Genomic DNA, 27389 nt, shown 5'->3' with positions numbered 1-27389 from the left:
ATCAGATCTCGAGATTTGGGTCGATTGCTGCTCGTGTTTTGGTCGGCTCCGTGTCGGTTTTGTGTTTCGTTTGTGGTTTTTGTTGCAGGTTTCCAGTGCTTGACGTGAGGCCTCCGTGTGTTCTTGCTTCCTGGTTTAGCAGTGGATGTTCGACAAGGACTCAAAACTAAGTCCGATGACACCACCCATGACGCTTTATGCCAAACCATTCAAAAGTTATGGCAGAAAATAGGAACTATCAAATATCGACCAATCAGAAGAGGGGGCGGGGCTAATTCATGCCAATGAAGGTCAAGTATTCAAAACCGAGTCCGATGACACCACCGACATGTCTTTATGTCAAACCATTCAAAAGTTATGGCAGAAAGTAGGAACTATCAAATATGGACCAATCAGATGAAGGGGGGCGCGCTTTTTGGCGTCTATCGTCGCCGCGGTAACGCTTTTAACTGAGAAAAGTAATGCCCATCGTCGCAGGATCGAGACGCATATTTTGATGTACAAAAAGTGTCAGAAGAAATGCAAACCATTAAATATCACATTTTTCGCCAGGCCTGGCTTGTGTGCAAAATTTGGTGACTTTTGGGGCACGTTTAGGGGGGCAAAAAGGCCCTCATTTCGTCGGAAGAAAAACGAGAAAAAAATTTAAATAAAAATTCCTTCAGATACAATAAGGCCTTCGCACTGTCAGTTTATTTATTTATCTGTTTGTTTATTCATTTGTTGCATTTGAATGAAGGATTACAAATGATCCCGTTGGGTTTTGTGCTTTTCCAGACGCGTAGACAGTAACTTTAAAGTTCTTCAGTTGAATTTAAACTATAGCTGCTTCCATTGCAACACCTTCATTTCATGCCAGCTCACACTTTACCGTAACGCAGGAGAGAAAGCTCTCTCCTTCTGCTCAAATGCATTTAACTTTTGTTATTTCATGAACATTAATATTTTAAATAAGGAAACAAGCTATTAAGATACACAGAGGTTAATTAGCAGTTTCCAAACATTTTACATGTTACATCTTTGAGCTGTTGATGGTCAGAACTTCTCACAAAGTTTGATTTAAAAGGTTTTACAAATGAATCAACATATCGAATCCAAACTCACAGACATTGGTCCTTGACTGTCAGTGCTCGGGCCTTAACTATAAACTATAAACTATAAACCCAGCCCTACTTGCTACTCCTCTTCACTCGCTGTGAGCTGCTCTGTCGATGCTTCATTAGAAATCTGCAGAACCGGAGTGCTGATCTCACTGGAGTGCATGTCTCCGGCGACCCGCAGCAGGCAGCTCAGCACCATGTCCTTGGCCAGACCGGCCTCCAGGTTTCCCTCTCGGCTGAGCTGCAGGGTGATCTGGTCCAGGCTGGTCAGAACCAGCTCCGACCCCAGCAGGGGGCAGATGTTTCCGGACTCCGAGCCGGCGGCCCCTTCCCTCCCCATGTTCTCCATCATGTACTGCTGGTACAGGTCCAGCAGCTTCTGCTCCAGGTAGTGGTTGAGGAGGGAGTTGGAGAACGGGCCTTCGCGTCCCTGCAGCAGGAAGCTGCGGTCGCGGCCGCTGGCCTGCCTCCAGTGGGCCGAGGCCCCGCCCAGGGGGCCCCCCAGGGGGCCCGGCCCGCCCTGGAAGGCCCGTCCCGGCAGAGATTCCCCCACGTCTGCCGGGACGTCGCAGGACTGGAGGAAGGGGCCGCCGGCCGGCGCCTCGGCACCGACCCGGAGCTCCCCGTCGTTGGCAGAGAGGGGCAGCACCTGTTAAAGTTTAGAGTTTAGAGTTTATTTTACAAATCATTAAAAAACACAAATACAGATAATAATAAATCGAAGTTTGTAAAATGGGACTCCCCAGATAGTGCTTTAGCTTATGAATAGGGGCCCAGTAACACAGCAGAACAAGTATAAATTAAAGCTGCAAGCAGCGATGAATGGGCCCTCGCACTCATGGCCACTGTCCCCCATAAGCATATCAGAAATGACACCAGCCGACTTCCTATGTCAAATCAGTCAAAAGTTATAGCAGAAAAAAGGGCCAACCAATCAGAAAAAGGGGCGGGGCTAATTCCGGCCAACGAAAATCAAGGAGTCAATACAGAGTCTGATGATACCACCCACAAATCTCTATGTCAAACCATTCAAAAGTGATAGCAGAAAATAGGGACAACCAATCAGAAGAAGGGGCGGGGCTAATTTTCACCAATTTTGGTCAAGGACTCAATACCGAATCCCATGACACCACCCACGACTCTTTATGTCAAACCATTCAAAAGTTATGGCAGAGAAAAGTTTTCTAGGGGGCGCTGTTGAGCCGTTAGGCCACGCCCATTAATGCAAACCATGAAATATCAAATTTATCGCCAGGCCTGGCTTGCATGCAAAATTTGGTGACTTTTGGGGAACTATCAAATATGGACCAATCAGATGAAGCGCGTTTTGGCGTCTAGCGTCGCCACGGTAACGCTTTTGACTGAGAAAAGTAATATGCGTAGTCACAGGATGGAGACGCATATTTTGATGTATAACACATCTGGGTGCACGTTACGGTTCGGGCCGTATTAACTGTCGAAGGAATGGCATAAATTGCCCCAAAATTACGCGATTAATTCAGAATGTTCAAAATGGCTGACTTCCTCTTCGGTTTCGGCCATGGCGCCAAGAGACTTTTCTTTAAGTTGGGCCATGATACAGGTGTGTACCGATTTTCGTTCATGTATGTCAAACCGTATTGTGGGGCTTGAGGCATGAAGTTTTCTAGGGGGCGCTGTTGAGCCATTAGGCCACGTCCATTAATGTAAACCCTTAAATATAAAATTTTTCGCCAGGCCTGGCTTGCGTGCAAAATGTGGTGACTTTTTGGGCACGTTTAGGGGGAAAAAAGGCCCTCCTTTCGTCAGAAGAAAGAAAAAAAAAAATTCCTACAGATACAATAGGGCCTTCGCACTGTAAGTGCTCGGGCCCTAATTACACATATAATACATATACATACAGTATAATAACCTTATAACCTAAATAAGAAAAAACACACAAAAAAAAAAAAAAAACCCTGAGACCTCCTCAGATTTCCTAGATACAAATATGTTCTTATAAAAATAATACATCAGGTATTGGTACATAAAAAATTTAATAAGAGACATAATTTAATAACAATTTTTGTTTTAGTCTTTTTTTTTTAAATTGAGGGAGATGCAGACTCTTTTATAGCACTATCAAGCTCATTCCAAATTTTTGGACCTTTACAGGTTACACTGAAACTTGTACATTTCAGTTTCCTTTTCTTTCTCTTTAAAAGATGTTTTCCACTTGTGGCGTGTTCATGAGTGGGAGCATAAATGGGGATGAGATGACAGAGTCTATCATTGAGTCTAAAAACTACATTATACATTACACAGGCATTGTGGAAAATGTTACACTCAGTAAGTTTCAGAAGCTTTTATCCATAAAAAAGAGGATCAGAGGGAGCATTACATTTGCTCCATGATAAAAACTCGAATCACTTTCTTTTGTAAAATCTGTAGTTTGTCAACATAACTTGGATATGTATTACACCATAAAACATTACAATAATTTAAATGAGGCTCAAATAGAGACCGGTACAGAGTCAGGAGAGCTTAAAGAGGAAGAAAATGTCTCAGTCTAGACCAGGGGTCGGCAACCCAAAATGTTTTAGAGCCATATTGGACCAAAAACACAAAAAACAAATATGTCTGGAGCCGCAAAAAATGAAAAGTCTTGTATCAGCCTTAGAATGAAGACAATACATACTGTATGTATCTATATTAGTTATAACTGGGGGAAGATTTTTTTTCATTATGCACTTCATTATGCAAAAAGTCGAAATGTTGAGAAAAAAGTCGAAATGTCGAGAAAAAAGTCGAAATGCAGAGACAAAAGTCGAAATGCAGAGACAAAAGTCGAAATGTCGAGATAAAGGTCGAAATGTCGAGATTAATGTTGAAGTACAATCTCGAGAAAGAAGTCGAAATGTTGAGAAAAAAGTCAAAATTTCGAGAAAAAAGTTGAAATGTCAAAATTAAAAAGGAAAGGAAAAAGGAAGGAAAAAAAGAAGAAAAAAAAAGAAAAAAAAGAAGAGAAAAAAGGAAAGAAAAGAGAAAAAAAGACAGAAAAAAGGAAAAAAAAGAAGAAAAAAAGGCAAACATTTTTGAAAAAGTTCCAGGAGCCACTAGGGCGGCGCTAAAGAGCCGCATGCGGCTCCAGAGCCGCGGGTTGCCGACCCCTGGTCTATAAAATAAGCCGACATATTTAGATAATTTCTTTGATAATTCATCAATATGTTTCCTAAAGTTTAAAAATTAATTCATGCATTCACCTGCTCGCCTCCGATGTGAAGGTCGCTGTAGTTTTTGCAGATGCTCTCGCAGAAGGAGGGGACCAGGAACGGGGAGTCGCCCCCGCCCGAGCCGGCCTGGGCCGGGATCTGGATCTTAGGGGAGGTCAGTCTGGCGGTCTGGAGACTGGAGGACTGTAACGGAGGAATGTACGACGACTCTGAAGAGCTGGAGCTGCCTGTGCTGCCGGCCTGCTCCAGGAAACTGTGGTGGACGAGTGGAGCTGGTCTGGTGGGGCCCAGTCTGAGGGGTTTGGGGGGGTGAGGACCAGCATGGAAGGTGTTTTGGTCAGGGAGGGGGTTGGAGTCCTCCACGGCACCATAGGTCATGCTCAGCAATATGCCTTCACAAAGCATCGCTGCAACAATGAACACAGGGTCAGGAACTTTTCAGGCCCCAGATTATCATTTTTACATTTACTGCATGAAAACAAATATAGATGTTTACAAAAAAAAAGACAAGACAATCTCATCAATAGGCCACTTTGCCTATAATCCCAGTCCCCAAGAAAGCCCATCCCCTAGAGCAGGGGTCGGCAACCCACGGCTCTAGAGCCGCATGCGGCTCTTTAGCGCTGACCTAGTGGCTCCTGGAGCTTTTTCAAAAATGTTTAACCTTTTTTTTACATTTTTTACATTTTTTTTTCTTTTTCTTTTCCTTTTTTTCTCTTCTTTTTTCTTTGTTTATTCTTTTTTTATTCTTTTTTCCCTTTTTTCTTCTTTTTTCTTTTCCTTTTTGATCTCGACATTTCAACTTTTTTCTCGACGTTTCAACATTTATCTCGAAATTTGGACTTTTTTCTTGACATTTCGACTTTTTTCTCGAAATTTGGACTTTTTTCTCGAAATTTTGACTTTTTCCTCAACATTTGGAATTTTTTCTCGACATTTCAACTTTTTTCTCGAAATTTTGACTTTTTTCTTGAAATTTCGATTTTTTTCTCAACTTTTTTCTCGAGATTGTACTTCAACATTCATCTCGACATTTTGACTTTTTTCTCGAATTTTTGACTTTTTCCTCGACATTTTGACTTTTTTCTCAAAAAAGTCTGCAGGTTTTAGAGCCCCAGGTTCCTGTTTTATGTTTGTACGTTAAGACACTGGAAAATAAATGTATATGGTCAAACTTTAGCAAAACAGCAAATCTAGACTTTTGTAGAGTTCTGTCGCTCTACATCCCTCAAACGTGCCTCAGCAGAACAACAAATCACGCTTTTCAAGCAGACTTCTTCCTACCTTGCAGCAGAGTTGACTTGTGTGTCTGGATGGCAGATATCTGAACAGTCTTTGTCTAATAGTCTTCCAGGAATGGGCTTAACCATAACACTTTGCAGGCTGTCTGAATAGGAATGAACAATTGTGTTTTTATAGCCTACCACCTCTAGAGGAACTGGGACTTTTATTTTTTTACCAGGTTCTTCCCATTTTTGCAGATGTGCTCTTACCGCTGTGATCAGGACCTTAACCAAACTTATCCCCTTTTTATACTACAGTATTTGCTATATTGATGAATTGCGCTCTTGATTGCATCCTGTATTAGAATCTGTGCATGATGCCCTTAGATCTGATTTTACTCTTGTAAAATAAAAAAAAATGCTGCCACTGAATGACGTGAATAAATGCTGGGTGAAAATTTAAACCCGCAGATGTTTTCGTTTTCTATGTAAATGTGGCAGGTGTTAAAGCAGAAGAAGGTCATGATATAATTAAACAGAGGAAAGGTAACGGACTTTATTTCCTCTTTTCGTTTTCTCTTAATAAAGATCAAGTGATGACAGATGAAGCTGCAGCTTTGAAGCCCGTTGAGGTTAAGAGCTTTACTTCATCTGTTATGTGTTGGCGCTAAAGCGGAAGCGTGGTTTCACACCCAGCTCTGGGACTACGACTCATTTCCTCCTTGAAACTGTCTGCAGGCGAGATGGGCATGAGAGCTTGAGATATGGTCATTTTATCCACTTTAAAGTGTGTTTATGCTTGATTTTGATCTCCTTTCTGGGTCAAACATCGGTTTTCTTTTCTTTCAGAGGTCTTTTTATTAATGAAAAGTCATGAATAAAACAATAACTTTAGAAGAGGAAGATTATTTTTTTTCCCTTATCAGGCCCCACCCAGACCACAACACACCTCGTTGCCCGGATAGTATATCTAATCTTCTCCAGATTCATGCATAACATTATTTCTCTAAGCCAGGGGTCGGCAACCCGCGGCTCTAGAGCCGCATGCAGCTCTTTAGCGCCGCCCTAGTGGCTCCTGGAGCTTTTTCAAAAATGTTTAACCTTTTTTTTCTTTGTTTATCTTTTTTTTATTCTTTTTTCCTTTTTTTATTCCTTTTTCTTTTCCTTTTTAATCTCGACATTTCAACTTTTTTCTCGACATTTCAACATTTATCTCGAAATTTTGACTTTTTCCTCGACATTTCAACTTTTTTCTCGAAATTTTGACTTTTTTCTCGAAATTTTGATTTTTTTTCTCGACTTTTTTCTCGAGATTGCACTTCAACATTCATCTCGACATTTTGACTTTTTCTTCGACATTTTGACTTTTTTCTCGACATTTCAACTTTTTTCTCGAAATTTTGACTTTTTTCTCGACATTTCGACTTTTTTCTCGAGATTGCACTTCAACATTCATCTAAATATTTTTTCTTTTTCCTCGTCATTTCGACTTTTTCCTCGACATTTCGACTTTTTTCTCGACATTTTGCCTTTCGCCATTTGCCTGCATTATAAGACTTATACGAGACTTTTCATTTTTTTCAGCTCCAGACATATTTGTTTTTTGTGTTTTTGGTCCAATATGGCTCTTTCAACATTTTGGGTTGCCGACCCCTGCTCTAAGCCAATGTGAGACAGGAGGAGGTGCAGACTCCTTCCATTTAAGTGCGACACCTCGTCGAGCCAATAAGGAAGCAAAAGCCAGAACCCTGAGTTCAGCTTTGGGCAAATCCAAGTCTGGAGCAATTCCAAAAATTGCAGTCAGAGGATTTGGCTCAATTTGGTGACAAATGGTCTCTGACATTATTTGGAAAACTGATGTCCAAAAGTTACCTAAAGAGAGACACGACCAATACATGTGATAGAGTGAAGCAGGTGCATTTTTACATCAGAATATATTCGAGCCAGTTTAGTTTTGGATATATGGGTGCGATGCACTACTTTAAATTGCAAAAGTGCGTGTCGGGAACACAAAGACGAAGAGTGAATCCGATCAAGTAAAACATCAGTTTTAAGTCTGTTATTTGCAAGTAAACAAAAACTAAATCAGCTATGCAGTGAATGTGACAGAATCTTCCAGGCTGTATCAGCCGGGATTTAATTTCCGACATGAAACCCCCCATGTTTGCGTTTATAACTCCCTTAAGTTTCAGGATTGATTTTGAGGTTCTTTTACTGGTTTTTAAGTGTCTTAACGGTCTTGGGCCATCTTATTTATCTGATCTGCTTTTACCGTATCAACCCTCACGGACCCTGAGGTCCTCTGGCACCGGCCTTTTAACCATTCCCCGAACCGCGACCAAAACCCACGGTGAGGCTGCATTCAGCCATTATGGCCCTTATTTATGGAACAGCCTGCCAGAGAACCTCAGGGCCGCAGAGAACGTTGATATTTTTAAAAGGAGGCTCAAGACACACCTTTTTAGTTTGGCTTTTATCTGATCTCATTTACCTAGTCTTTTTAGCTATGTATTGTGTCTACTTCTTTAGCCCTTTTATTATCTTTAAAACTTTAATCCATTTTAGTGACTTTTTACTTTATGTTATTTACTATTCATCTTAAGTTTTATATAGATTTCTCTAAAATGTTACACTTTTAGGCATTTCTTACTTTCTTTTAATCTTTTAGTTTTTAGCTCCAGTGTTTCCTCAGGGGGGTTGTCCACACTGGGAGGTGTGCCTGCTCCGCCCATGGGGGTGTCGTCATGGGGATCCCTCAGGCCTGGGTAGCTGGGGGTGGGACTCCACCTTCTGTGTGGGGTCTGCCCCGGTCTGTCCGGGTTGGGGGGGTCTCTGTGGCGATGCTCCCTGTGGTCGTGGTCGGTGGAGCCTCTCGGTGTGGACGGCCACCCATAGGTAGTGTTTTCCTCACCTGGATCGTTAGTGCTAAGCCATGTCACCAGTCCACTTACTGTGTGTGTGTGTGTGTGTGTGTGTGTGTGTGTGTGTGTGTGTGTGTGTGTGTGTGTGTGTGCACATGTATACGAGTGTGAGTGAGTGTGTGTGTACGCGTGGGGGGTGGGGGGCGGGGTCGTATGGAATGTTTTAAATTGTGGTTTTTTTTATTGTTATTTTATTCTGCATGTAAAGCACCATGTGTTGCATTTTATATTGTATGATTTGGTGCTATACAAATAAATAAAGTTTAAAATTTAAAGTTTAAGTTGAGACTTTTATTTAAGCTCCCACTGCTTCCGACAGAGGACACTGACAATAGCATGAAACCAGAGAGAGAGTGTTTTTATTATTAATTAGGAGTTGAAACCTTAGACACAAATCAACATCTTTAATTTCAGAGTTTGTGGCACCAACCGGGACATTTACAAACCCAATTAAACCTTTCGCAGTTACCTCCAAAAGATGATTACGAAGTGGCATTCTCCGTACATTTAAAGATAACAAGTATCCTAATACATGTCATACAGGTTAAAGAGTAGAAGAAAAGTTAATAACAAAGTTAATGAGACATACATATAACAACAATAGGGTAAAAAACACTCCAAGAATATAACTCTATAAAGAAAATAATGAATGGACCCAGGTTCATTTAGCAGACCATATGGAAAATATTTAGTGTCCAAGAGAAGTGATTTCAGAGCCTTCTTATTTCTAATTTATGAGGAGACAAGTCACCTAGGTATAATGACAGAATTGTAAATCTTTGACCCTCTGAAGCCTGTATTAATTTGAGTTTGGACTGTGAGTTGGATAATTATGGACCTGAGAATTATGCATAAATAGGTTTTGGACTGAATACAGAGAGTAAGATCCTGTATTGTAGACAATATTGAATTCAACTTAATTAATATGTTTACTGATGCATATAAGGCTAAAGACAGTAAACATCTAATATAGCCTGGAGATATCTGAGGATGACTAGAGAGATATTTGGGAAAGTCAGACTAGGACCACCAATTCCAGGGCCTGGCGGGAATTCTGCTGGAAGAACATAATAAGATTCTTTATCACTCCAAAACTGAAGTTTAAACGGCAGGGTTTGCAGGGTCAGGATATATGCTGGAGGCAGTGTGGACAGGCAATGCCAGACCACTTGCATGTATCCTGGGCCTGCCCCCCTATTCAACCATATTGGAAAGAATTTACTGAAGAATTAGGGACAATTTTCAGACTATAACTTGAGATTTCCTTTATTGCATTGTACCTGGGTAAAATCCTAGATGGTCTTATGGCCCAGGACAACTACGTCTATAAAGTTCTCTTGGCTAGAAGGCCGTTACACAGAAATGCTGCAGACAAATCTGCCATCAAAGGACCACTGGACCACAGAAAAACTGACCTTCTCCTTAAGATTACAGGCTGAGCAGCATATAAAATACTGGGAAAGGTGGACTTTATATTCTGTGGAACGTAACTCATTGACTGTGTGAATGTAAAATCCTGTTTTTTGTGGGGGTTTTCTTTATTTTTATTAATGTATGCCATAAGTCAACCTGTTTGTGCTCTTATTTTATTTTTATTTATTTATTTTTTTACTTCCTTTATTGTTGGAAAAAACTTGAAATAACCAATAAAGAGAAAGTTGCAAAAAGAGTCTAAACTTAACTTTAGGTGCTCCGACTGGGAGTTAATGGTTTCCATGGTGATGAGTCTAAACTTAACAGACAAATCCGCCATCAAAGGACGACTGGACCACAATAGTTGAGGATATAGGTCGCATGGAAAAACTGACCTTCTCCTTAAGATTACAGGCTGAGCAGCATATAAAATACTGGGAAAGGTGGACTTTATATTCTGTGGAATGTAACTCATTGACTGTGTGAATGTAAAATCCAAGTTTTTTGGGGGGATTTTCTTTATTTTTATTAATGTATGCCCTAAGTCAACCTGTTTGTTCTCTTATTTTATTTTTATTTTCATTGTTTTATTTTTATGTTTTTATTTCATTTGTATTTTTATTATTTTAATTTTATGTATTTATTTATTATTATTATTATTATTATTATTATTATTATTATTATTATTATTATTATTATTATTATTATTATTATTATGGGAAAGGTGGACTTTATATTCTGTGGAATGTAACTCATTGACTGTGAATGTAAAATCCTGCTTTTTGGGGAGTTTCTTTATTTTTATTAATGTATGCCCTAAGTCAACCTGTTTGTTCTCTTATTTTATTTTTATTTTTATTATTTTATTTTTTTATTTATTTTTATTTATTATTTTATTTGTATTTATTATTATTTTGATTTCATTTTTTACTTCCGTTATTGTTGGAAAAAAGTTGAAATAACCAATAAAGAGAAAGTGGCAAAAAAAAAAAAAAGAGAGAGAGTAAGATCCTGGATGGCATTTGTCCTTCTTCTTCATTTCCTCACTCACCTGTGTGAGATATCTCCAGTTCTGCTGCTGCTGCTGCTGCTGCTGGTGTATTGATTCCAAAAGTGTTGAGTTACCACCTCGTTGCCGCAGCAACGTTGCCATAGCAACATGCAGTAACAGTAAAGGTGTATTTGGAGCAGGTTCGGCACCTGTTCCAGCCGTCGGGCGGTTTCAGCACCCTGGACAGCGCCTGGCCCCGCCTGCAGCCCACCTGGCAGGTGTGTTTGTTTTTAAGTGAAAAGTGAGGATGTACTGACCCGCGGATGGATGTTTCTCGTGTTATTGAGGAACCTGCGTGATCATTTGAGACCGAGGGACCCAGTTTAATGTTCAGGAGGATCAACAAGGCGTTCCGGCCCAACCAGCCCGGGCGGAGAGGCCGGGATGGCGGTGGGGGGACCCGGGCCGAGGCCGACTACCACAGCGCCTGCACGGTGCGGCTGGTCCGCAGCACGTCGGTGCTGGTGGTGGGGGAGAGGCCGCCGGAGGCCTGCACCCTGAAGCGCAGCCAGAGCACCGTGAGCGTGGAGACCCTGTACCTGTACCGCCGGCAGGAGGACCGGGTCTGGCTGCAGGCGCACAGCCAGCACTGCCTGGAGTACCTGGAGGCCCTGGTGGCCCTCAGGAGGCAGTACACGCAGTACACGCAGCAGTACACGCAGTACACAAGGAGCGGGGGGGACCTGAAGGCCCCCGAGGCCAAGAAGGCCCCCATCTCTACCAAGAAGAAACCAGCCCCCCCACCGCCCAGGAGGGAGGAACAGGTGAGATACATATCCATACATACATACATACATATGTATATGTATGTATATATGTATGTGAATATATATGTACTGTATGTGTGTATATATATGTATGTACAGGGGTGCACACAAGCCGGGACTCGAGGGCTAGTCTACTGCACGTTTTAGATCTTTCCCTGCCTCAACACAACCCTCATAGACGAGGCTGTGTCACCAACAGAGTTGTGTAAACCTTGATGACATGTTGATGACAACCACTGATTAGAATCAGGTGTGTTGAGGCAGGGAAACATCTAAAACATGCAGTAGACTTACCCTCGAGTCCCGGCTTGTGTGCACCCCTGTGTATGTGTATGTATGCACACACATACAGTGTTGTGCAAGTTCATACAGCATAATTGACATCACTAAGACTAAATTATATAATACAGTAGGTTCATGGCTGTGCATTTAAAAACCCTGAACTTACACTTCACTCAAAAAACTAAGGATCTTACAAGGAAATGTTCTTATTTCTAACCTAAAAATGCCACTTAAAAGGTTAGGTGTTTTTCCCACGTGTTTCAATTGAACTTTCATTTGTGCCAAGCCATGGGCGTCAGTTTGATTTCAGAAGTGCTGGGGACATTTACCATAAACCTGAGTAAGGTTTGAAAAGTGCTGGGTACGAGCTAGGCCCATAACTTCCGAATTGAGGTTTCATGATAAATAATAGGCATTGCATTAGATGATGCGTATTGACGCGATATTGTCCCCATATTAAAAGCCATCTGCGCGGTCTTATTTAGGTCGTCGGAAACATCATGGGTTGGGACAATTCGTCATGGGTAGGCCCTATTCGTATTTCAAAATCCGCATTTCAGTACAAGACACGATTTGGGTAATTGCACAGCCCTTGACACACCAACAAATCTCAGACAAACCTCGACCAAGCAAGAGCGCATCAGGAGACGTAGCCTGGCAAACAGCCCTTGCCCTTACAAAGTTTTCAAACATTGCCAGGCTATGAAACGGTGTGTCCATACTCTCACTGCGTGTGTCGTGTTTTCCAAACTCGGTGTGGAGGGGGGAGGGGTAGCCTGATTATCATCCACTTCCAAATCACTTCTGTTCGAGACTTGCTGAAGGTGTTGCGTCACTAGGAGGGCGAGGTAGGGTTGCCACCTTTCAGAAAAAGAAATAAGGGACGCCCTGATTTCAGCAGCGCAGGAGCCAAAAAAAAGCCCCAAAACTTCTAAACTGCATAAAAATGTGTTTATTTTATATATATATATATATATATATATATATATATATATATATATATATATATATATATATATATATATATATATATATATGTATATATATATATATATATATATATATATATATATATATATATATATATATATATATATGTATATATATGTATATGTATACATACACACACACAGGACTGTCTCAGAAAATTAGAATATTGTGATCAAGTCCTTTATTTTCTGTAATGCGAAAATGTCACACATTCTGGATTCATTAAAAATCAACTGAAATTTTGCAAGCGTTTTATTATTTTAATATTGCTGATCATGGCTTACAGTAATATCCTATCTCAAAAAAATTGAATATTCTGGGAATCTTAATCTTAAACTGTAAGCCATAATCAGCTATATTAAAATAATAAAAGGCTTGCAATATTTCAGTTGATTTGTAATGAATCCAGAATGTATGACATTTTTAGACTCCAGAAAAATAAAGGACTTTATCACAATATTCAAATTTTCTGAGACAGTCCTGTAAACTTGTTTGTGTCGTTGAACCACTTGCGAATATCCACGGTTACTTTGTGTTAACGGAGCAGCAGAGAGCAGCGTCTTGCTGGTGCAGGAAACTGCTGGACGCAGATCAGTGACGGACACTGGCCGATTTATGGTTCCGCGTTGCACCAACGCAAAGCGTACGGCGTAGGATACGCAGGGATTCGAACGTACGGTGCGCGACGCTGCGTAACCTACGCCGTAGGCTACGCCATGAAGACACATAAAATGAGGGTGCAATGCATGCTTATCCACCCTCGTAGAACCGGGCCTGCGGAACGCAACTTTTAATTCCCAATTCCCAAGCCTTACCTGGAGGTGAAGCCCGAGTCCTCCCCGCTGTCTGGCACACACATATACAGATTGGGCACAGATGCAGCAGGTCCTGTTGTCCCGCCACTAAGATTTTGCTGGCCTTAATGTTTCCTGTGTTTTATTTTGTTCATTATTGATAAATTTAGTGTTGATGTGTGTGTGACAGACGTGTGTATGGGGCGTTAATGAAAATACGGGACAAATCGCGTCTTACTTAATTTTTTAAGTGGTGGGGACAAATCTGCTTGTCAGACAAAGTGGTAGGGCCTGTGCCAAGCAAATTTTAAGTTCTAGTTAAGTTTTAAGTTAAAGTCTTGATAAGATTTTGAGTTTTGGAGGTGTTCAAAATAAAATTATGAGTCCTACTGTATTGGAGAACATTAGGCACCAGCGCTACTTGAGGTTTTATCCATCAATGACTACAGAGCTAAAATTGACAACTACCGAGTTAGCTTTATTCCTTTTTTATTTTTCACCCTCATCTCTCTACAGCTCTGTGTTTTTACTGATTAAATGCGTTAGCCGCATCGACAGTCGTCATAATTAATAGAAACCTAGCCCTCCACAGGGCTAACGTTATGTTACCAAGGTACCGTAACGGTAATCTCATTAATTAGCGCTACGTTAACTTTATTTTAGCTTATCTCGGGTGACGGTTCCTCCGCTCTCGGAGTAAACAGGGTGTTGGTGGAGAAGCTGCAACATTGAGGACGTACTGTTGTGGTATCAGCTCTGTCTTACAGTGAAGATGCAACAGTGTTGCCTTGGTGTCCAGCTGGAAATTCTCCCACACTTTTGACATTTTCTGCCTTTTTTTTTAGTTAAAACCAAACATATCTTTCTTCTTCCTTTACGTCTGTGACGTCAGCGCGTTGTGCCGCATTAAACGTAGCCCGGGCAAAATACCTGCTTTGAGCTGCAAAATTAAAGATTCCTCGAGGCAGAGAAAATTCCTCGATAATTTTTTGTAATCGAATTACTCGAATTATTGGAGGAATCGTTTCAGCCCTAGCGCAGGTGGACATAATTTGCACAGAAAGGTTAGATTTTTACCGTCGGACTCTTTGGGAGACGATGTGTAAAATTCCTGCAGATAATCATAAGAGGAGGCATCATCAAGTTCGTTATCTGCAGATCTGCACAAGTTCATGTTCTTTATTTGCAAATATGTTGCGTTCAGTTCAGTGTTCTCACAGAAATGAACGCGTTCATTTGAACTCGTTCATGCACAACACTGGTGAGATGAACTCATCTACCTCCAGAACATGAGACGGGAATGAATGACATGTAAAAGCGACACCTGTTTTCACTTTTACCCACAGATACCAGGAGTCAAACCCTCGACGCCCCCCGTCCTCAGCGAGGAGGACACCCTGCAGTTCCTGGACGCTGTAATCGCCACCTGCGCCGCTGAACCTCCGCACAAACCTTACAGGGATGACGGGCACGCCGACGTGGATTTCATTGGTTAGTCTGGAAACCCTCCCCTAATCTTCGACGGAGTATTAGGGCTAAACTAAGACAAGAAAAAAAAGGGAAACTACGAGAATAAAGTCATAATATTATGGGAATAAAGTCGTAAAATTACGAGAATAAAGTCGTAAAATTACGAGAATAAAGTCATAATGTTGCGGGAAAAGTCGCAATATTACGAGAATAAAGTCATAATGTTGCGAGAATAAAGTCGTTATATTACGAGAATAAAGTCTTAATATTACAAGAATAAAGTCGTAATATTACAAGAATAAAGTCGTAATATTACGAGAATAAAGTCGTAATATTATGAGAATAAAGTGGTAATTTATGAGAACTCTAAAAGGAAGAGCTTCTTCTCCCTGTGTTAAAATGAGGAATATTGAGCATCTTGTGAAGTTATATTTTAGTATCAGTTTCACAAATAAGGAAATACTTCATCTTTTGGAACATCAGCATCGAATTATTATCAGTCTAAGGACTTTAAAACGATTGTGCAAACGTGTCTATTTCGAAGAAGGAACCACAGACTTTGAAGAAACTGCGTCTTTTGTGGAAGAGGAACATCTTTATGATCATCCTCATTGTTTCCTGAGAAACAACAAAACCTCTTTGAATGGCAGCAGATGGAACCACTGATACTTGCAGTCGACCACTACTATACTATACTATAGTATACTATACTATACTATACTATACTATACTATACTATACTATACTATACCAGACAGCTCCTCTTCCACAAAAGATATGTGCTCTTCCTGTTAGAGTTCTCATAAATTAGGACTTTATTCTCGTAATATTACGACTTTATTTTCGTAATATTACGATTTTATTCTCGTTATATTACCACTTTATTCTCTTAATATTACGACTTTATTCTCGCAACATTATGACTTTATTCTCGTAATTGTACGACTTTATTCTCATATTATTATGACTTTATTCTGGTATTTTGCAATTTTTTTTGTCTTAGTTTGGCCCTAATACTCTGTCGTACTAATCTGTGATGATTCTGGCCTTTAATTCAGCATCTCAGGAGAAGAATTAGAAATTAAATCAGGTTATTTTCTGGATCAGTTGTGTTCAAGTTTGCAGCCTAAAAAAAGAAAAAACGGCTATAACGATGAAAGTGGGCAGTAAAAGTCTCTTGTCACATATAAAACATAGAACTATAAATGTAAAACTGTAATGCCAAACTGCTTTTTATGTTCAATCTTTGAGAAGATGCAAAAATGACAGGATTATACACCAGAAATGTCACACCTCATGTCAACAAAAGCTTTGCAGATTCTAAATATACAAACAAATAAAATACAGTGTATTAATATACAGTAGATGTTTAGAGAAATGGTCAAGTTTGCATCAACCAAACAAAATATAATTCCTCTGATTGCAGGAAAAGATGTTATTTTTCCAAAGACAGAGTTTATATCATCCCACGTTTATCTACCTGAAAGGTACTGGCTAACTAACTTGAATGACCTCCAATCAGCTTTGCAGCCGTCAGTCAGAACAAACCGATTTATCTGAGGTAGATTTGTAGTTCTGGAGACCGTTTTTTTGTGGTCTTGGTCTTGTCTCGGGTCTCTGGGTCTCTCCAGGTCTCTCCAGGTCTCAGATTCGGATAATTGAGTTGCCGTTGCACCAAGGTGATAGAATCTGGTGATCAGCAGTTCTTCCTCTTGTTAATGTACAGTTTTGTAAACTATTTGTATTTTACATCTGATTTAATGTTTTGGTGCATCTGCATGTGTGTCTGTATTTAATTACAGTTTTGTGTTTATAACAGCCTTGTTTGAATAAATATATGAATAATATTTGCATATCGTTGTGATTGATTAAGCATCAGGGCCATTTCAGTGATGCTGATATACGGTGTAATCTGATTACTTTAATGGTAAATAATGTCATTTCAATCTTTAATATTTAAAATTCAGGTTTCATCTCCAAATTCAGTCCAATTTAAATCAGCAACATTTCCTATTCATTACTTTTCTGAGGTGGAGGGGGATGTTGGAGCTGGTTATTCTGCTAGAGGACTTTGGGACTAGTTAGTAGTCGTGTCAATCCTTAAAAGCACTGGAGTCAATCCTCCAATAGTGTAGAAATAGCGGTAGTGCAGTCGCCACACATATCTGATCTCAGCTGATGGATGAAAACATTTATAGTGAGTTCAACATCATCATCCACTTCTCTGTGTTATTGAGCTGCAGTTGAAAACAAGCTCATATGGAAACTAGCTGAACCAGGATGATGGAATACAATCACGCAGGATCAGGACATTACTAGGATTGTTTTTGGTCTCGGTCTTGAGCTGAACTAGTCCAGGGGCCTGTACTACGAAGCGGGATTTGGGTTTAGCGAGGTAACTTCAGGTTTAACCCTGGGTTTTCAGGACTACGACGGTGGTTCACTTCTTACCGGGATACATCGCCATGGTAACTTATGCTGAACAGCTAACCTGCTCCGGAGCAGGTTATGTTCGAGATACAGATCGCCGGGTATAAAAGCACCGCCCACTGACCAATCAGCTCTCTTGGAAAATGGCATGCCCTTTCGAAGAGAATCCAGTGGAACTTGGTGCGCGGATCGTGAGAGGATCCCTCCGAAGAGAACGCGTATTCAGGGACCACCAAAACCCCTTTGCTTTCCCTGATGAGTACCTGTATGAACGATCCAAAAAAAAAGGAAAAAAAGAAAAAGAGGTGGAGGAGAAAATAAAAAATAAATCAATCAATGAATAAATAAAACAAATCATCACCCAAAATCCGATGTACAGTCAATCCAAAACTAATACCAATTAAATAAATAAATCAAGAAGAAATCAAAAAGAAGATGCATTTGTAAGGGGATAGGAAAAAAGGGATTTTCAATTTCGTCCCTCGAACATTCTGAGAAGTCACTTTAAAATACTAAATACCCCCCTCCTGAAAAAATAAAAAATTAAATAAAATAAATAAATAAACCCAATTCTTTGGTACAGCATCAGCACAAGTTATCGGCCAACAACAATAGTTATAGAACCAATATATACAGACTGTCTCAGAAAATTAGAATATTGTGATTTTCTGTAATGCAAACACAAAAACAAAAAATGTCATACATTCTGGATTCATTACAAATCAACTAAAATATTGCAAGCCTTTTATTATTTTAATATTGCTGATCATGGTTTACAGTTTAAGATTAAGATTCCCAGAATATTCAAATATATGTTTATATCCCTATGAATTTACGCATTTATACAGTCAGCGATCTTTCACCAGCTGTCTTTCCTGCATTTTGCAGCTGCAACTGTGTTGCTTTTTGCCTGTATTCTATGCCTATACTCATCGTATTTCTGTAGAATTATAGTTTGCTCTTCACTGCTGAAGTAAGCGGCTCTGACAGCGGACTTCTCCATGCTTGCGATTGGTCATGCGCTGAAAACACTGCCCCTTTTATGTGCACGCGCTCATATCCAGATTGGAAAAACCTGGGTTGATATACCGAGTTGATAACCGCCGTCGTGTGACCGCTTAGCGTGATTGCAATTGTCCCGCTTAGTGAATCTGGATAAGGAAAAGATATCCTGGATATGTTGAACTTGCTTCGTAGTACAGGCCCCTGGTCTTAGTAGTGTCTTGGTCTCCGTTTAGGCGGTCTTGACTACAAGTCTAATCTGAGGTGACTAGTTATTATCTATGTGATGGTTAGATATCTGCACATGGGGGACTTTATTGTATTTTCTTGAGGACCTTACACCTGTGACTTAAATCACAGCCATAGAAACTTCCACCATGTCATTTTGTGGGTGCTAGTCTCAAATCTGCCTGTTCCTGATCAAAGCAAAAGGTTTATTGTGGAAAGGCGCTAAACATATTTAACTTGAGAAAAAGGTTTCTTTCACAGTTAAGTGAAACGTAGTTGTCCTCATCAAATGTCTCCAGGTGCCAGTGTTAGGTGTGTTTGGACTTTTTAAATGCTCCTAATACTTTACTGCCCTTATTTTTTAACAACTTGTGCTTTTTATTATTTTACCTCTTTTCTTATCATTTTATTTCATTTTATTTGTTATCTTCTGTTTAATTGTGTCTTGACACTTTTAATGTTGATGTAAAGCACTTTGAATTACCTTGTGTGTAATTGTGTCGGGTCGGCAACCCAAAATGTTGAAAGAGCCATATTGGACCAAAAACACAAAAAACAAATATGTCTGGAGCCGCAAAAAATGAAAAGTCTTGTATCAGCCTTAGAATGAAGGCAACACATGCTGCATGTATCTATATTAGTTATAACTGGGGGAAGATTTTTTTTCATTATGCACTTCGAGAAAAAAGTCGAAATGTCAAGAAAAAAGGCAAAATTTCGAGAAAAAAGGCAAAATTTCGAGAAAAAAGTTGAAATGTCAAGATTAATGTTGAAGTACAGTCTTGAGGAAAAAAGTCGAAATGTCGAGAAAAAAGTCGAAATGTCGAGAAAAAAGTCAAAATTTTGAGGAAAAAATGAAGAAAAAAAGAAGAAAAATAGAAGAAAAAAAAGGAAAAAAAAAGTCAAACATTTTTGAAAAAGTTCCAGGAGCCACTAGGGCAGCCCTAAAGAGCTGCGGGTTGCCGACCCCTGTGCTATAAAAATAAACTTGCCTTGCCTAATATTTGGTTTAAACGGCCGACGTGCAGAAAGATCAAATCCCTCCATGCACATTGGCCGTTTAGACCACTATGGCGCCACCAATGATAAAATAATCTAAGTTTTGATGTGAACAGAACTTGGGATCCGTTTGTTCTGCGTTGGCCAGGACATCCTCCCTGATAAAGACGGCAGTCCGCCTCGTTCCAGTGACTGCGTTTCCATGCATCAATAACCCTTTTAAAACCCGAATATTGGCAATAATCCGAATTTGCACGTCCATGTAAACACCAATAACCCCTTTGAATAACCCGAATTTGCTCATATTCCGGTTTTTAATAACCCAAATATGAGCCCTGGGTTACTACATTTAAAACCTGAATATTTGGTCATATAAACGCCAAACGGAATATCCCCATCAAACGGAACATGAATTTGTTTTCTGCGCATGTTCTGTTCACAAGGAATCCTGGTCTTTTGAGTCCAGGAAGTTCTTATAAACACGGAGAAACACAAGACCAGGAGGAGACTAATCACTTCATAAATGTAATGAAGGATATGAACATTTCTGCATTTGTAGACGGTAGAAAGTACGGGGATAGCCAGATTTACAAGAAGGTGAGCGAAAAGTTGTGCGAAGCAGGATTTGTTTTGAATTTGGATACAGGAAGAAGAAGCGGAAATGACGGGAATTGCGTCATCACGTTTTCCGTGCGTCGTTGGTTTGATCCAGATATCCCAAGTGACTAATTACCATGTATACAGGGATAACCCTGTTTGCTCACGCATGGAAACAGAATATTCTGAATGTTTCAGTAACCGGAATATTAGCAATAACCCAAATTTTGACTGCATGTAAACGTAGTCAGTGTTTCCGTGCAGGAACCATTAACCACCTCCGGTCTCGTCCACAGTGGCGTCCAGCTCGGCGGAGCACGACCTCCACTCCAACTGGGTCCTGAAGGTCCCGCGGGTCGCCGCCGGCGACGCCGACCACCGAGCAGCTCGTGACTGTGCCAAGCAGAGCGTCCCGAAGCAGACGGGCCGGACCGGGTCCACCAGCAGCCGGCTGCGGCTGCAGAGGAACCCCATCCACCTGCCCAAAGTGGTGGCCAGCGCCCTCCAGACGCTGCGCTTCAAGCCCAAGTTAAAAAAGCAGTGAAGCTGACGGACACTTGAAGCCAGCAGCGCTGCCGGTGATGACGTTTAAGGTTTAAATTAAGGTTTTAGTTAGGGATGGGAATCGAGAACCGGTTCTTGTTCAGAACCGGTCCCCAGTGTTTCAATTCCTTGGAATAGTTTGTAAATTTTGCAAACGATTACCTTTTCGATTCCAGTGGGCATGAATGACGTCGGCACACGTTGCTAAGCAACGTGCGCAAGCCAGCCCAAGCAATAGAGGGTCTGCATCGACGTCACTTCCCCACTCGCCCCCTTAAGGATGGATTATGGTTCTGCGTTAAACCAGAGACGTTCAATAAACTCTACAGCCCACTACGGTTGGGTTTCCTGTATCTGTGTCACGTGACTGCCACGCCCCTTTAGGAGACAGGAAGTAGGTCCTGAGTCTATTGAGTCCTATGGGAAAAGTGAACGTGAGCACAGATTATTACCAATTCCTTCGCCCCATAGTAACCTAAGTAAATATGGGACCCATTTTTTAAAAGCCACAAACCTTCTGAACATTCTGACACCAAAATGGCAATTTTCAGACCGACAAATTAGGAGAAAATTAACTTTGTTTGAGACCTGTCTCTGTCTGAGCAACACACTCTCGCGAGATTTGGCTCTCATAGTTTTACCATCGGATAAAATGAAGTTTAAAACTAAAATAAAACTTGCTTCTTTGCTTAATAATACTGTTATTTTTATTATTTAAGTCTTTTTGGAAGAAAGTTGTACTTTATCTAGTGTTGTATGTTCCAAAACGATGTGGGGAGAGGGGCGACCACGCCCACTTAGGAGACAGGAAGTGTATACCATTTCATACCATTGGCAGAAACGGTAATGCGTTATCTTCTGTATAGAGGATCTTTGGTTAAACCAACGCAGAGCACACGCCGCTGCCGTGACGCCGTTGTGAACCCGTCACTCCATTTCGCCGCGGTGCAATACCCCCCTGCGACCGCTAGGGGGGTGCGATCTTTTCCTGAATGGTTTATCCGACTTTTCCGGTCACAGTGAATCAAAGAGATAAGGACAACTATTGTGCAAAAAAACAAAACAAAAAACAAAAAAATAAATCACACACACGAAGAAAAGAGAAACTGCTTCACGAACCGGAACCCGAAATGTGTTGCTACCAAGCGAACCAATCACAGCCCTCTCGATCTGCGTTGGTCTGCGACCTCTTGACGCGTAGTTACAATTTGTGGGAGGTGCGCGTCAGGCACGGTGTGGCGTGCGCGACACAACCTGCAGCGTAGGCTCGGCGTCGATTTGTTGCAGAACCATAATCCAGCCTTTACTCGCACTGAGTGGCAAAAACGGCTGCAACTAGTGGAAAAGACGGGATAACAGCCGATTATGGGTTTAAATTAAAGGCAGTTGGACTTGACAGTGACCCGTACAGTTACCAAGAACCAGTGGTCCATGGACATTAATATTTGGCCACGAATCCAGTTTCCTGATATTTATATGTACTTAATTTCTACGCCGGGGAAATACACGAAGCAAAGCTTGAAGGAATACAAAAGTCTTGACGCTTGGTCCAACTTCAAAGCAAGGTTTGTTGTAGAAATTAAAGTGATGAGGACACTGAACTTTATGATTTGACCGTTTAACGTTAGCTACCCAAAAATAAAACATTACCTGATACAAAATGGGAACCACAAATCCACGTTTCGGTGCCTGGAATCCAGTTGTTTCTGTGAATTGCAGCGATCCATTTGTCTCTCTTAAGCTTATTTTTAGGCAGTCTGTAAAACGATAACTCAGATTTCTTGCTAAATCTATGAGTACAGTCGATCACACAACAGCTCTTTCCCATTTTAGATGTTTTCCAGTTGCTCAAACTGAACGTTTATTCTGCCACTCAGTGGGCTTAACCCGCTGTGAAGTCGCATCTGTGACGTCATGCGCATTCCCTCTACACAAACGCTCAAAAGTCTGGTTACATTTCAGTAAAAGAAGTGACAACAGGGAAACTTGCAATACCTGCCAAGTGGTTATATCGTCGAAGGGAAAAAAATACTATCATCATGCTAAAACATTTGTGCAAACAGCAACCAATAACAATCAATAAATGTCACGTTTTCAATCCGCTCCGGACCAACGCCAGTAATTCTCAACCCAGCAGCAATGTTAGCATGTCCGTGGCTAATAATACTGCAGGTAACTAGTTAACAAACGAACACGGCCTATCATATTAGCGCCATTTGCCTCATTGTTGTCCTTTTTTCCCCAAATGAAAAATCGATAAGGGAATCGATAAAGAACTGAATCATGAAGCAGAACCGAAAATGGAATTGGAATCCTAAAAATCTTATCAATTCCCATCCCTAGTTTTAGTCCAACTCAGTCATCATTGTGTAAAACAAGCCCAGGTATGTTGACTAATAAACACATTATTACTAAAAGCAGAATTATTCGTTTTTTGGAGCTAAACTAATAGTCTAGGAACAATGGCCCTCAGATTTCGAGATACTCCTACCTGAGGTAGAATCAACCATAACAATGATTTTTATTATCTTTAGGGTCTCCTATTAGTGAAATTGGATGTTGTGGTTTTTGATTTTGGGGAAAAATTCAAAATGTCAAAATGTGTTGCAAAATGTGCCCGAGGAACCAGACACTTGACACTGCAGGGGTAGGCAACCTATGGCACGTGTGTTTGTAAAAATGCGTGGGAACTCACAATTTTTCTCAAAAACTGTATGACTTTTTTGGCAAAATTTTATGATTTTTTTCCACAAGGGTTTACAATTTTTCCCATGAAATTCTATGACTTTTTCCTGGTTCCAGAAATGTTATGACTTTTTTTTCCCAATATATTGTATGACTTGTCATTGGGTATTCTGTTTGTATGTTTGAAGTACTACTATATATGTAGATTGGATTGATGCTCCTGTTTCGGTAAATTTATTGTGACACGTATCTCTGTTTTAGAGGCTTGTAATATAGGTAAATTAATTTTATTGGGTTAGTCACATTCTGACTGATGTACTGAAATGATGTAGTTCAGCCACCTGACATTCCCCTCTCCAAATATGATCATACCATCAGAGTGAGCAAACTTAACTTATAGGCTATTATGCCACTAATCCTCCATTCGCAATGACTTAATTTGACTGTTTCAGAGAGGAGCTGTGTCTAAAGAAATCTAATTTTCAAGAGAACTGTACTATATAGATATCTCCATAAAACCACTGGTTAGCATTCAATAGCATTCAAGACAACTAAGTAATAGTATATTTTATAGGGATTTATGTTTTTCTGATAAAAGAGAGAAAAGTGAAGCAGTCCTATATGTTCATATTACCGTATTTTCGCGACCATTCGGCGCGCCATGTGGAAAGGCACACCCTCAGTTGTGTGTGTCATTTCTGTATTTAAAACACAGATACGGCGCACCGACCGAAAAGGCGCGTCTACACACACGGAGCGCCGCCAAGACACACACGCGCGCGCGCCCACAACACACACAAATAGAGCGAAAAAAATAAATTAATTAAAAATAAAGTGGGTGCAAAACTTTGATTTTGCACCCACTTTGTGGGTGCAAAAGTTTGATTGTACTTTATTTAAGTACGAAATCTTCATCCTCTGTTTCTGCATTCATCCGAGCCTGATCAGCTGCGACGGGCAGAGCCCGCAGCTCTCTGGCCGCGCTGATAGCCGAGTCATTTTCCTGCCGTGCGACCCCTCGGAAATGATGCCGGCTTTTGAAAAAGCCCGAACAACAGTCCAACCCAGCAGACACTTCAGCCCACGCATCTACAATCCTTCAACAGTAAACGACGGAGCCCGCCGACCGAGCGAGCGGCAGCCGACACGTCGGCTGCCGCTCGGGCGGTTGTTCCACCGGCCTTCTGACCCGCCTCTGCGGCGCAGCTCCCCCCGGGAGCAGCATCTCCTTCTCGGTAGTAAGGCCGAGTCGCCCCAGGAGCCCCAGGAGCCCCGCTACGGAGCCGCCGCTGGGCAATTCACGCGCCCCCCTTCCCCCTTTAACGCTGTCATGGTGGTCACTACTACATCCGCAAATCACGCCCCCCCTCCCCTTCCCCCTTAACTTCTCATGGTGGCCTCAATTACGTCCGCCTTATGGATCCGCGTTAAGTCGACGCAGCCCTACGCCGTAGGCTCTGCGTTGGTGTAACGCGGAACCATAAATCAGCCTTTACCATAATACAATGGGCGCATTGCGTCATTGGCCGCGCGGCACATTTAATTAAAAAAAAAAAGACATTTATATGCGCCTAATGGTCGCAAAAAATATGGTACCAATAAAAGTACAATTTCCGCCTAAACTAAAGGTATGATCACAGTGCTAGATTTCACTATTTTCTCAGGTAAATCATTTTCTGACTGTTTGATGATGGTTGTAGCAAGGCTAGTGCTACGGGGGTGGACCGACAGGACAGAGGACACAGGGTTTCGTGCAGGAACTCTTTATTCTCTTCTTTCACCCAAGACACACGTGCCGTCACCTCCAGCAGCACTCTTGCTGGTGTGCAGCTGCTCTTTATGAAGGCAGGCAGGGTGGAGAGACTGATTGGGCACAGGTGTGCCCAATCAACTGAGTGGCTACTCCTCCACCCTGCCACAATGGTGCACAGCCACCTGGTTCAAACCTCAGCAGGTGTGATGCAGAAAAGAGTGAGCATTCTCAAGTTATGGGCTTTTTTTCCTCACTTTTCCCCTATTAGAACTGGACCAATTTGGCCCCTTTTCAGGGTTTGGAGTAGTTCTAAAGAAGAGCCAAAAAAAAACAAATTTCCCCCCAAAATCAAAAACCACAACATCCAATTTCACTAATAGGAGACCCTAAAGATAATAAAAATCATTGTTGTGGTTGGTTCTACCTCAGGTAGGAGTATCTGGAAAACTAAAGCCTTTTTTGAGGACTTGTTCCTAGACTACAAAGCCACTAAAATGATTCAACCTTTCCTTTTTTACACTTTTTCTTTTCCTGAAAAACAAAACACCCTCAGGACCAAAAGGTCCCCGAGAGTCATTTACTGTAGCTCTCCGAGCAGATTCACATTTCTGACATCAGATGAACTATACAGCGCCTCAGGAGGATGTTTATCGGGTCGTGGTGGTTCGGATATTTCTGAGAAAAATCAAACTTTCAGTTCCTCCTGACATTTTAAGGTTACCTTATCCGACCTGTTGATGGAATTCCTTTCAGATGCCTTGGGAGCGGAATAATGGGGGCGTTGAATACGGCGACAGATATGGAGATTTGGTTGATTACAGTTTAAAAGTTCAGGCCCGAGCGTCTGCAGTCGCTCAAGGACAGCTGCGAACGCAACAAAGGCGTCTTTCAACATCTGAGTCAAAGATTCCTGATGAAAGTGTGCTTTGTTCGAGATGCGGCTTTCAGCCCGGAGGAGTCCAAGGCTCCGGCTGTCTGAATGGCTCCACACGAGCTCAACTTTACCGCCGTACGGCATTGTTGGAGTAGAGATGGCCTCAAACTTGAAGGGTCAATACGCTAAGTTACACAGAGCTTTGTGGAGCCCGGCAGCGCCGGTCCAGCTGATATACCGATCCCGATATTGCCGATCACCGATTACAGCTTGAAATCCATAAATTCGCCAATATTGTTGTCTCATGTACATGAAACTGACATTGTATTATTAGGAATCAAAATTAGGAGATGAGAAAGTATCATGAATTGTCTGTTTTATTGCAGGCTGAGGCAATATGCAATATTTCCCTCTAGAGCAGGGGTGTCAAACTCATTTTGCTTGGCGTGCCGGATTTGACCAATTTTTTTCTCGCGGGCCGCACGCTCAAAATAACAAAAACGGTACAAAAGATTTTTTTTCTAATTCTTTTTTTGTTACTATTGTTATCTAATCCAAAATCAGTTTAGTTAATTTTAAAGGAAATATGCACTTTGTTTACACTCTAATTATGTAAAATATATTTCTTCAGGATCTTTTCTTGAAATTTCTCTTTTTTTTTTTCAAATTATATAAGATACTTTTAATATAATTTTACAAAGATAAACAGAAACAAGTATGTTTTTTTTATATTTTGCTTTTTCATAGGAAATTTAATTAAAAGCAAAATCTTTCTTATTACATCCGAGAGTGTTTCTTTGTGATTAAGAGATTTTTCCAGTACAATTAAGAAAAATTTATTTTTTATATATTTACGCCAGTGTGCCGAAAAAGTCAGTCTTCTTTTTTAACTGTTTTACTTTGTCACTATCCTCGTATTCAAAACTGAAATTCTCAGAATAAATATCTTTTATCATCTCTTTTAGCAGTGATATTTTTCCTGCGAAAATATATAATAGTAGTCAGTTAATAAAAATAAACGACCGTCTACAAAGAAATAAAATCGGCAAATGCATTCTAGAAAACTAAAAAAATTT

At 40.9% G+C, this 27389-nt stretch overlaps 2 protein-coding genes across 2 annotated transcripts; one reads left to right on the top strand and one right to left on the bottom strand.

Moving 5' to 3' along the window:
- Positions 1 to 507: 507 nt before the first annotated feature.
- LOC133446562 (TLR adapter interacting with SLC15A4 on the lysosome) lies at positions 508 to 5665 on the bottom strand. Its single transcript, XM_061724614.1, has 3 exons — positions 5576 to 5665; positions 4322 to 4698; positions 508 to 1749 (listed from the first exon to the last, which is right to left on the bottom strand). The coding sequence occupies exons 2-3, from the start codon at positions 4694 to 4696 to the stop codon at positions 1177 to 1179; spliced, it is 948 nt and encodes a 315-aa protein (XP_061580598.1). The 5' UTR covers positions 4697 to 4698; positions 5576 to 5665; the 3' UTR covers positions 508 to 1176.
- Positions 5666 to 11225: 5560 nt separating this feature from the next.
- On the top strand, positions 11226 to 21002 carry LOC133446561 (uncharacterized protein C13orf42). The gene is made up of 4 exons (XM_061724613.1): positions 11226 to 11539; positions 11570 to 11663; positions 15079 to 15223; positions 20755 to 21002. Exons 1-4 carry the CDS (start codon positions 11226 to 11228, stop codon positions 21000 to 21002), a joined length of 801 nt encoding a protein of 266 aa, XP_061580597.1.
- The last annotated feature ends 6387 nt before the right edge of the window (positions 21003 to 27389 follow it).

This window comes from Cololabis saira, chromosome 6 (genome assembly GCF_033807715.1).
Source record: "Cololabis saira isolate AMF1-May2022 chromosome 6, fColSai1.1, whole genome shotgun sequence".
NCBI lineage: Eukaryota > Metazoa > Chordata > Actinopteri > Beloniformes > Belonidae > Cololabis > Cololabis saira.
Note: the sequence above shows the minus strand (reverse complement) of the source record. Positions and strands in the feature narration are given on the sequence as shown.

Coding starts and splice junctions, on each gene's coding strand:
- LOC133446561 (XM_061724613.1), top strand. CDS start 11,226: ATGTTCAGGAGGATCAACAAGGCGTTCCGGCCCAACCAGCCCGGGCGG. Junction 11,664..15,078: donor CGCCCAGGAGGGAGGAACAG/GTGAGATACATA, acceptor TTTTACCCACAG/ATACCAGGAGTCAAACCCTC. Junction 15,224..20,754: donor CGCCGACGTGGATTTCATTG/GTTAGTCTGGAA, acceptor TCTCGTCCACAG/TGGCGTCCAGCTCGGCGGAG.
- LOC133446562 (XM_061724614.1), bottom strand. CDS start 4,696: ATGCTTTGTGAAGGCATATTGCTGAGCATGACCTATGGTGCCGTGGAG. Junction 1,750..4,321: donor TTCACATCGGAGGCGAGCAG/GTGAATGCATGA, acceptor AAACTTTAACAG/GTGCTGCCCCTCTCTGCCAA.